Raw genomic sequence first — 12320 nt, forward strand, 5'->3', positions numbered from 1 at the left:
TTTTGAAATATTTTGAATATTAATTCTGTGCATTTTAGGTATATATTTTTCTTCTGTGATATTTCTGATAGCATACTTGATTATGAAAATGTTATGTTCCAGATTGAAAAACTCTTACATATTTTTTGCAATTTCCCAGGTGGAGCTCAGAATTGTAAGCTAATAAAATTGTAGCTGACATAAAGTTCGGCCACGCACAATTTTTAGTGGAAAATCTTAGTCACTATTTCCAATAGATTTGACTAAATTTTCAGGTTTTGTTTGCACTCGTGGCATTCTCACACATTCTAAGAAAATCTTACCAAATATCCCTGCCTACACTCGATTCATATCAAACCACCTTCCTCCTAACCCCTAAGTGCAAAACATCTGACAATGTGTAAAAATGTTGCATTGTAAAATAGCATAAAACATTTAATGTTCTCACATTAAAATTTGCTGCCACTGCTGCTTAAGCAACGTTACTCCTGCTTTATCTCGTAACTGTCCAAGGACGACAGTAGTCCAGAACGAAAAGAAAAAAGGCAAAGCGAAACCCTCTAAACGACGAAAATCTTAAAGTTTAGACATGACATTTGTGGCAAAGAAACTTTCATTTATCTTTTACCAATGTTGCAACAACAACAACAACTGACTTTGTTGTCTCCTTTCGTCCTTCTGCGAGTCGAGAATTTCAAAATAAATGAGTATTGCACTGCGTGTGCATCGTGGTATGGGAACAGAATACCATGACAATGGAGACAGACAAACAATCGTTCATCAGCTGAACAGTAAATAAGTCCATTGCATTGTGTAGACGTCAGAGAGACAGACAGTGTTTTCTGTAACACCCACAACCAAGAATCTTCATTATCACCAACCACCAACAATGTTGGTGTGTGCTGCCCAAAGTGAAGTGCGCTGCTAAAGAAATCTCCCACCAGTGTCTAACCACTTTGACCGACCAGACCGAAAAACAAAGTCATTAAGACAATTCATTGTTTTTGGCAGTAAATGTGTAATGTTGGGGAGCAAAAAAAAAAACAGAAAAAAAAGAAAACCTCAAGTGCAAAATATATTCATCCATCCATTCATACAAATCTCAAGATGTATGACATGGAGGCAGACATACACGCAGGCACACACCCACAAAGAAAAATAACAAAACAAAAAAACTCGTAACCCCCCTAAACAAAGACTAATGAACATGACTTGATAATTTGTGGTTGAAAAGCTATTTTGTTGCACACACACACACACGCAAGAAGGAAGGATTAGAGCATTTGTCAAAATAAGACAAATATGAAAATACCTTAACATTTAACATCACTGAAAGTCATTTCAAACCGATTTTACGGGATGTTGAAAATCGAGGACTTTATGGAAAGGGGGAAAATGAGAATGAGTGTGGATTAAATTCTTTTAGGGTGAGGAGGGCTACCAGAATGAGAACATATGACTAACAGAACATGGTTTCTCTATATATAAAGCTGGCTTATTTCGGAATTTTCGTAAAAATATTTGCTATTTCCATTAACTATAACTGACATTTTGGAGTTTCGTTCAGGCTTTGACGTAAGCACCACATATAGGGGATCCAGGCGATATCTATCTCGAAAAAAATATTTAGTCAGCCCTCAAACAAAGCAGATAAAGCTAGAATCTTAAACGGTTGCAAGTAGGAGGTAGGTTTGAGCATAACAAGGAGGTAGGCTTGAGCATAACAAGGATTTTTATACCCTTCAACACTATGTGTTGGGGGCATTATAAGTTTGATTGGGCCAAAAATTATGTAACACCTCGAAATATTGATTTCCCACATAGGAAAGTATATATGGATCTTCCGTGGCATCAGAATAGAAAATATTCTGGAAGGTGTATACAAGCCTTGGGCACGCAAACTTGTAGGCCGCAGACCTTGGATATTCCAACAGGACTCAGCATCGCACTCAGCATGCGCCACCCAAGAATGGTTACAAAATGAGGTTCCTCGCTTCATTTCCAGCGCACAATGGCCACGAAAATCTCCGGATACCTAGCCGTTGGTCGATTGTGTCTGGGGTATTTTAGAAAGCAAGGTTGCCTCTAAAATACTAATGTACCGATCACCTCAAGCAAGCGCTTCGCCGGGAATGGGCCAAACTACCGCAGAGCAACATGCGGGCAGCGTGTGACTGTTTCATTGGCCGTGTGAAGGTCATAATACGTGCTAAAGGTGACCAATTCGAACAAATCTAAACTTATTCTAAAATTTGAAGCTATTTCCGATATGTTTTGCTTTCATTCAATAAAATTAAAAAAATGTAAAAATTATGGCCTTTGACTTTCTAGCAATTTTTTTATCTCACCCTGAATGTGTTTTTTTCACAGCTCAAAGGAGAAAATTGGTCTGGAGTTGGGTCTAAGAAAAGGGTTCCATTCCTAAATCCTGGTCACATTTAAAATTAACATAAGCAACGTTCTTCAAAAATCAAATAACTGGCTTTTCCATTTGTGCTTCTAGTTTAATAAATTTTTCTAATATATGAATTCATAAACTTCGGAATGAGAGGCTTAAGTCTTTTTTATTTCTCCAAGAAACGTAATATTTAAAACTTCCCTTACATGAAAACAGCCACAAATGTATCACATCACAAAAATATCAGGATGAGTGACAATTGTTGCAAATTTGTAATTTCCTTGAGAAAAAACTATACATTTTTGCCTTGATTGATATGGGAAATCAAAAGAATATTTCCCACACTTAACAATTGAAAAGGAAATAAATAATACAAATTTACTATTCCATATTTTACAGCGAGGATTTGAAAACAGAAACTAAATCCTGGCGAAAATTTTTCAATGCATTTTTAATGGAATACGATTTTTCTTTAACTAAAAAAACACTTGTGTTCTTTTCTTCTCTTCCTTGTAGTTGTAATGAAAAACTGGCACAGTAGAAGGATCATGTAAAAGGATATTGTGCAAAGACATATGAGTCACATTTCTTGGAGATAACAAGAAGCGAGAAAAAAAGAAAAAACTGGAGACACATTAGAAAATTAATTGCAACTGGACATTGGACAAGGAAAATCGAAACGAATCAAATAAATTTTCGTTGAATGGCATTGTAGAAAGCTGTCGGTGCTCGCTGCCCTGCCAGATGTTTAAATGTTAAGCTATGACCGTTTGGTATTATCTAAAGAGAGAGCGAATGTGTATGTGTGTCCTGTGAGAGTGTGTGTGTAAGAGGATACCATTTGTAAACAATCAATAAAATGGAGTACTGAAATGTAATGCATTGCAAGCATTGAGGACGGTTTTCGCATTTTCTTCACACATGCACACACATATACATGCAACAAATAAGCCGTTGCGTATAACACAGTCACAGCCCCAGTCATCATCAACTCAAATCCATAGAAATAAATGTTGCACAGCAAAGCGCAACATGTGCCAAAGGTGTCATAGCGTGAACCATAAAAATTCATATGACCAATTTCCACGACAATAATAGCCAGCCAAACAGCCAGCCATCCTGCAGCAGCCGGAGCAGGATCAACAAGGACAGGACAACAAACAAATATTGAAGGATATGATAGAATGGAATAGGAGGAAAATTTTGCGAAAATAACAACATTGTGTACAACACATATTGACATTCGAACATTATAAGAAACAACAAGAACAACAGCAAAAAACACAAAAACTGCCAGAGTCCCCGGGTGGAGCCATCTTCAACAGCCATAGTTAGTTATGTTTCAGCGCATTGTCATCACGACCCGGCTACATTGTTGTTGTGTTAACCAAACGTCTGACCTGGGCAACACATGCTGCTGCTGCTGCCGCCGCCGTTGCTGTTACAACCGGGACCATAGCTGAAAACAATATTGACATCGCCATAACAATTTAAAATTGCTTGTCTAAAAGCTGTGATAGCTGGCATTCATTGCATTGTCACACAGGACTTTATCAAGGGGCCATAGGGTGTAAAACAAACAACAACAAATAAAATAAGAAAAACTGGCAGCAGGCAACGACGATGCTATGAAAAAGTGCCAACCCGGCTCACATCATTTTTAGAGGAGAAAATCTGCGAGATATATGATGGCCTTTTTCAAAATTGCCTCCATGATTGGAAAAAATCACAAATGAAACAAATCATTTTTTTTCCTTACAACCACTGGACAGGACAAACATACATCACAACATACAAATATATACCAACAAGAAATCCTTGTGGAAAAAGGAGCTATATATATATATACCAAGTGAAAGGATATAAATTGTATAGAGCCGTATAACAAGCCATCATTTCGAGAACGTTAAAAATATTTGTGAAAAAGACCAAAAAAAAAACAGAAAATATTTCATTGGAACATCGAGCCAGCTCAACCCCCAACAAACCTGGTATGGGTTGCCTTTTACAGTTAGCCAAACATAAACACCAACGCCTGTAACCAAACGACCAGCATCCAAATACTTGGAGAGCAAAAGAAAAAAAAACCAAACGATTTCATTTCTTCGATCAAACCCTCACATATACTCACACGCCAAACCGGTTGCAAGTGGCAACACCTTCGCTGGAGTTGCAGAACCCACATACAAATACAAAAAGCTGCAGCTATATTTGTGTTAACTTTAACGTTTCTCTATTTTCTTTTGGGATGGCGCAAACACCGGCACACTTATTGGCAACAACAAATCGTTAACATACCACACGAACGCAGCAAAAAAAAGGATATATATATAACCAACAAAAACACCCAGGACCATTGTTAGGTCTTCTACTGGCAGCCGCCAGCCTCCATTCAACTTCATAGCTGCTATTATCTTCATCATCATCATCAACAACACCAAGGATTTTTTTGCGTTGCATTTGCCGAGCTGCCACCATCACCACCACACAGAAAATCAAAGGAACAACAACAACAGCCACACCACCAACAACTGTAAATGCTTTAAATTATAGTTTCGCTTCAACGGTCTCAGGATTCATACGAATGTTATCAGTATGAAAGTAAATTGTGTTGCAATTTGCTTGTCAGGTAAGTTTTTCCGATGGGGGGAGAGAAGCTTTTAAAAAACCGAATGGTTTTGGCTCTTTTGTTGATGCCCTTTTTCGTATTTTTTTGGTGTGTGTTTTTTTGTTTTTTGCATGCACTTTTTTGGGGGTTTACCATTTTTTGTTTTTATATTGCCTGCCATACCCGTAAACATAGCTTCCAATGCAGTTGCATGGTGGTTTTGGGATTTTCTCCCCATTCGGCGTCTTCTTCTTCTTATTTGGCGTAAAAGCCTGAAAAGGATTTATTGTTTGAGTTATATCGAATTGTGCGCAAATAACGTCAGTCTTCTTTTTCAATAAAAAATCTGTTTTATTTTCTTTTTGCGGGGGTGGGGAGAGAAGTGAATTGAAGAATTTAAAGCCAGGTATTTTTGTGTGATCGGAAAAACATTTCTGTTTTTGGTTAATTTAAACCCCTAAATATCTTACAATCATCTCTAAATGCAAGAAGCCCCTCTATATCTTCAAATTTAGACTCATCTATATGATTTGCTTGTCTACGATATTTGGCTATATTCGTCAACGAAATCAGCATAAAAAAGCCAGAAGTTCGCCTTTTGTGTATTTCGGATATCGCCTGTAAGTTATGCTGGTATTTTTTCACACAAAATAAGTAATCCATTGTACCCGCTGTCCTAAACTCTAACTTTATGCGAGATTTCGTGTCCTTTGGTTTCTATTTGTGACCTTTATAACGGCTGCAAAATCAGGAAAATTTTTAGTTGTTGGTCCATTTCAACCCCTAATATATTGCGGACGTCATTGAAAACAATAGGCCTTGCCCTTTTGAGCCCAACCCTTCCCTTGTGAATATTTTCGTGAGGATCTGACGATATTTGCAATCCTTATATAATATCCCCAACCTGAGTTGCAAGGTGAAAAATTATTACATAATATTATAAGTCAAATTGAAAAAATCGCATGCGATAAAAAATATGAAAAAATAAAAATATGTCACAAAATACTACAAAATCTATATTAACATCATTATTGGCATATTTTATGCGATTTTTTTAGATTTTATACTTTCACACCAAGAGGGCATTCTGAATTGGCAACATTTTTCAAAATCGGTCCGGCCATTCTTGAGATATAATCATTCTAGCTAACATCCCCCTCATTTGTATATACACATTGTATTTATTTCGCTATATATATATATCCGATATAGTTACTATCGGCATGGACGTAACGGTCAGAATTGACCCGTTCGTCTATTTGTGATTTCGTCGGGATTAAAAATATTTGCGGTTTAATGGAAAATTTGACTTTTATTCAACACAAATGTTATGGTCTGTTTCACCCACTAAATATTACCCGATGATCATCAAAATTGGAAGACTTCCAGCCACCCCTAAGCTCTAGCTCCATGCTAACTTCTGCTTCGATTGGTCCATAATTGCGACCTTTAAAGCAGCTACAAAATCAAGAATTTTTTCAGTTTTTGGTCCATTTGATATTATGCGATCATCTCCAAAATATATAGGGTTCTATTCTGACCCTAGCCCCACCTCCATTCTAAATTACGTGAAGATCGGGTCACAATTGCGACCTGTAGAGTGATTACAAATTAACAAGGACAGACGGACAGATGGACGGGCGGACGGATATACATAGCTAGATCGACTAAGCTCGGCGAGATAGGAAGATCCATATATACTTTCCTATGTGGGAAACCAATATTTCAAGGTGTTACATAATTTTTGGCCTAATCAAACTTATAATACCCCCAACACATAGTGTTGTAGGGTATAAAAATAGGGTTTGAAGACGCACGTAATATTTTAAAATTTCCATGCTTGCAAAATAGTTATTCGAGTTCAAATCTCAACCTTTTGGGTTTCTCTTCGACTTCTATCCTAAGAAAAACCCTTAACATTCCATAAATTATTTTTGTTCTACATCATTACCATAGGAGTCTACCAAAATACCTAAAATCTGCTAATGAAATATTTATTTAATTATCTGATAGAAAGAGAAAGGATCATCAGATTTTTTGTAAACTTTTCAAATGGCTAGAGAGGATATCTATGATACAGTCAAAACGTGCCTATTCGTGCCTCTTTGAACCAAATCCGTTTCAGAACATTTGGAGTCGATCTAGCGATGTCCGTCCGTCCGCCTGGCTGGTGCACACGATAACTCTTGAAGGGAGTATCCGATTTGGTCCAAACTTGGTAAACCGTAATATAATAATCAAACTTAGATCGCGTTCGGAGATGGGCAATATCGTCTACTTTTTTTTAAACCTCCCCCACAAAAGCTCGAAATTTTCAAAAAAAAAAAAAAAAACAGTAAGCAATGGTCAAAAGTCGGGCTGGCCGACTATATTATACCTTACACCACTATGCGTATTTAGAAGAGCTCCCGTAACAACAATTTGGGAACTATATCCAACCCTAAATCGATTTTTTACAAATTTTACGGCAATATTTGTAACTCTAGTAGCAAATAACATGTATGATCTGATTCCGATAAAGATTATATTAAAAATATATACGGGAGGTATCTCCAAATCTGAACAGATTTTAATAAAATTAAAATCAACCGTTTTTGGGCTTTATCTCATATCTGGTACCAAATATCATTCCTGTGGAGTGCATATTACGAATGTGAGGGACTTAAATACCAAATCGGATGAAACGTATATATGGGAGCTATAGCTATATCTGAAACAATTTTTACTAAAATTGATTTACTTGCTTCTAGGCTGAATTCAAATTTGGTCGGATGTACCAAAATTCAGGTCATTGGAACTGATATTGGCCATTTAGTTCACAATTAACTCGAAATCGGTTGAATATATATGAGAGCTATACCTAACTGTGAACCGATTCTCACCAATTTCAATAGGGTTCGTCCTTGGGCCAAACAAATGTTGTTTGGAACATTTCATCTCAATCGGATAATAAAAGCATTTTGTTCACAAAAATACATGGACAGACTGAAATGCATAAATCAACTCAGAAAGTGATTCTATGGAGATCCTAAAAAATAACTATGGCTCTATATCGTTTCCTTCTCCATCTTACAAACAAATGCACAAAGACATAATACCCTTACCACTATGTGGTGTAGGGTATCAAAATATTTTCTGCACAGAGAGAAAAGATAATCCGATTTTGCTCCAACTTTGTAAATCCTAATATTTGCATCAGTGCAAGATTAAACTCGACCCACATAGGGTCAACATTTTGAAAAATTATAACGCTCATAAAATGTTATGTAAGTGTCTGATTGCCTTAAAATTTCAGACCTCCCAATATTTTTTATTAACCCAAGGTCTGGTGTGACGATGGAATATGTCGGTTCACTCCTTCTGGTACCTCCCGCACAAAAGATCAAAATTTTCAAAAAATATATTTTATGCACAGATATAATTACAACTCTTATAGAGGAATCCGATTGTCTTCAAATTTCATCCCAATATTTTTATAATCCCAAGATCTGGTGTTAAAATGGAATATATCGGTTCACTCGTTCTGGTACCTCTCCCACAAAAGTTCGAAATTATGAATACAAAATGAACAATATTTGCCCATTACTTCAGAAGGATATACATCTGTCGGCTAAAACGAGAGATACTTTTTAACTTGTTATGATGGTAGAGATTGGGTTATTTCTTCTTGTACCTCCTCCACAAAGGGTTAAAGTTTTGAATAACCAAAATGTTTGTAAAATCCGAAATAAGCATCAGGTTCTCTTTATATTTCACACATACTATTACTTCTACTAACACTAGATCTGATGCGAAGATGGAATGTATCGGAATACTCCTTCTGGTACCTTTCCCACAAGGTGTAAAATTTTTTAATATCCACGAAGCTCATAAAAAGCCAAATTAACATCCGATTTCATTTAGACTTGGTAAACGTCATTATTTTCATCAACACTAGATCTGTTATAAATATGGTAGAGATCAGATTATTTCTTCTGGTGCCTCCCCCACAAGGGATTCAAGATTTTGAAAAACAAAACGCTCAAGGAAGCGGAATAACCAGAAACCTGATATTAATATGAAATTTATGATATCGCTTAAAATTGGATACAAATGATATCCCAATATTGAAAATGAGGTATATAGGTCTATGTTTTGGTATAACCCCATTATAACGGTACCTCCCAATTTTCGGTGTTTTGACGATTTTTGCCACATTTTTCTACGGACAAGTATTAGTAGTTTGTAATGGGATCTAGCATCTGTTTATTGATTTACATTTTTTTTTTTTTTTTATTTTCTAGAATAAATAACAACAAACAATGTATAGCAATTTAAGGTATAAGCATATGTTATTGATAATACACTTTTATTTGTCTTCGAAAGAGGGTCTAATCAAATCACTCTTGCTCTCTTATTCTTCTCGTTTCAGTTGCTTTAACGCTCAAAATCTCATTGATGTTTGTAACGTTTCATCTGCCGACAACGCTGGCAGATGATTGGTCACAGTCGTGTGCCTCAAATTGTACCTGCAAATGGACCAATGGCAAAAAATCCGCCATATGCAGTTCGCTGCAGCTGACGACGATACCGACAACGTTGAGCACCGAACTGCAGGTGCTGGTGCTGAACGATAATCATATACCATATCTGAATCGGGAAGAATTTACAAATTTAAATCTATTGAATTTGCAAAGAATCTATTTGAAAAAGTCGGAGGTGCAATATGTCCACAAGGAGACATTTAAAGATCTTAAGATATTGGTGGAGATTGATTTGTCGGATAATAAAATTGAAATGCTCGACAAGGATACGTTTATGGGAAATGATCGTTTGAGAATATTGTATTTGAATGGAAATCCGTTGAAAAAATTGGTGGCTTATCAATTCCCCATTTTGCCCCATTTGCGAACGCTGGATTTACACGATTGTCTGATATCGTACATCGATCCCATGGCATTGGCGAATTTAAATATGTTGGAATTTTTATATTTGAAAAATAATCTACTGGAGAGTTTGAGTGAATATGTCTTCCAACATATGGCGAATTTGAAAACGTTGGTTTTGGATGAGAATCCATGGCAGTGTAATTGTAAATTGAGGAAATTCCGAAGCTGGTATGTGAACAGTAGATTGAATAGTGTGAGTCTGCTGTGCAAGGGACCACCTCAACACAAGGATCGCACCTGGGATCAGGTGGAGGAGGAACAATTCGGTTGTGGCCCGAAGGTGGAGATATTCAACAATGAAGATGTTCAGAATATTGAAATTGGAAGCAATACCACCTTCAGTTGTCTGGTCTATGGAGATCCACTGCCGGAAATCACTTGGGAATTGAATGGGAAAATTCTCGATTCCGATAATGTTATGTTTGAGGCGGAAAATGTGGCCTCCGATAAGTTATGGAATAATTTGACAGTTTTCAATATGACCAGTTTAGATGCGGGAACATATGTTTGCACTGGCACGAATGTAGTGGGTGTGGCATCGCAGAATATTAGCATTTATTTGACAGAAATCGTCCAACATGTTTTGGTCAAGACACCGGAAACTTTTTGGTATTTTGGTCTGATAATGGGCACATTTGGAACTGTTTTCCTCTTGATTTTGATTTCATTTGTTGTCTGCCTTTGCAAGAGAACCACACGCCAGCGTAGGCATCCCAGCAAGACGGGCGTGAAACCCAGTGTCAGTTTTAATGACCAGGAGAAAAAGCTGCTGGACTTGAGCATCACAACCACCACCAATGATCGGGTGGACAGCTGCCTGGATAACAATCACAGTACCGCCACTGCCATGAGTAAAGCTGAATCGGTAATAGGCTTTGAACCTATCGAAATCCATTCGGTGGATAATCATCGCAACAATGTCCACAATCATCATTCCCTGATGATGGGTGGTGGCCACCATCAGATGACCCATCAGCAGCAATTGCAACAACATCATTCGCATATGCCAGCCACAAGTGTGGCGGGAGCTACACGCCAGCAACAGCTTATGGCCGTGGCAGATGGCTCATGTAGTGTTGTGGGCATACCCACGTCCATGGCCTCGGCTGTGTCCGCCGCTCATCACAATCAAATTCCCGAAGAATTTCCCCTAAATGTTGGCGTTTTTCCACCCCCACCAGAATTCTGTTCCAACATTGTACCAAATCCAGCCTATGGCAATATATTTATAAGCGTCTCTGTTACTCAGGACATGTTGGATGGTACCGATATCAGCATGTATCCGGATCTGTTAAATATACCCAAGAGAATACAAGATAATCCAGGGGCAGCCATAACCATGGGTGGCGGTGGAGGTAACAGTGACACCCTATCGCCACCACCACCGTCATCATCCTCTGGTGGTGCAGGAGGAGCTGCAGCAGCTGTTGCCAACAACAGTTCCTCCATGGTTAATGTCACGTCGTTTGCCACCCTGCCTCGTAATACTCAGCGAAGAGGTATCCTCAAAAAAGACTCATCACTGCAGCAACAGCCACAGTTGCCGCAAACAAATCTCTATACGCATGATGAAATTGTATCCTATCACAATTTGGATACCACCTACAGCCAGGGCTATCAGGAACATCAAACGGAACTAATTGGGCTGCCACCACCTCCACCTCCCCCCTCAGTTAAATGCCATCACAGCCAGCAGCAACAAACAACGCAGCAGCAACAGCAACAGTCCAGCAATGCTACCTCCAAACCTTGTAGCGGTTGTATGTCTGCCGCCCTACAAGCTCCTGGAAGTGCCTGTGCTAGCCCGCCCATTGATGCCACACCCCTGCGACCGTTGTGCAAACAAACATCGGGTGCCTTGGGTTGCCTTAAATACGACAACATGGGTCGACGCATTACAGCCAGTGGCAATTCAACCCTTTCGTTGCCCGACGAAGAACGTCTGGAAAGTGAGACCCTCTTCAATGAGGGTAATCCCCTGACAAAAACACCCGCCACCAAAGTCCATCTTTCGGGTCAACAGAATTCTACACAAAATAAAACACAAGACTGCCAACAGCAAGCCGCGGTAACGGGCGGCACAGCGACAACAGGAACAGTGAGTTCGGGACAAGCGAAGAATTCGAATAGCAAAAGCCACCAGGATACGGGGAATGAATTTGTATCGCTCTAGTATTACGGGACCCAGGTGTAAATAGTGAGAAAATATTATGAAAATGTCATTGTAAGGCAGGAGGCTTATATTTAGAAACCAAAAAAAGAACACAACATAAACTTGTAGAAATTTGTCAAATAGTATCGTAAATCAAACATTACATTTTAAGAATATTTAAAAAATAAGCAAAATATAATTTAGATTTTATTGTAGGTCAATGGAAAAATTTAACAAAACAAAATTAATTAATGT

At 38.1% G+C, this 12320-nt stretch overlaps 1 protein-coding gene across 1 annotated transcript; it reads left to right on the forward strand.

Moving 5' to 3' along the window:
* The first annotated feature begins 9405 nt into the window (after nucleotides 1–9405).
* LOC101889318 (uncharacterized) lies at nucleotides 9406–12107 on the forward strand. Its single transcript, XM_020038274.2, has one exon. The coding sequence runs from the start codon at nucleotides 9423–9425 to the stop codon at nucleotides 12084–12086; it is 2664 nt and encodes an 887-aa protein (XP_019893833.2). The 5' UTR covers nucleotides 9406–9422; the 3' UTR covers nucleotides 12087–12107.
* The last annotated feature ends 213 nt before the right edge of the window (nucleotides 12108–12320 follow it).

Source organism: Musca domestica, unplaced genomic scaffold (assembly GCF_030504385.1).
Source record: "Musca domestica strain aabys unplaced genomic scaffold, Musca_domestica.polishedcontigs.V.1.1 2, whole genome shotgun sequence".
Lineage (NCBI taxonomy): Eukaryota > Metazoa > Arthropoda > Insecta > Diptera > Muscidae > Musca > Musca domestica.

Bases quoted from the DNA above. Each gene is read 5' to 3' on its own strand.
- LOC101889318 (XM_020038274.2), top strand. From the start codon at position 9,423: ATGTTTGTAACGTTTCATCTGCCGACAACGCTGGCAGATGATTGGTCA.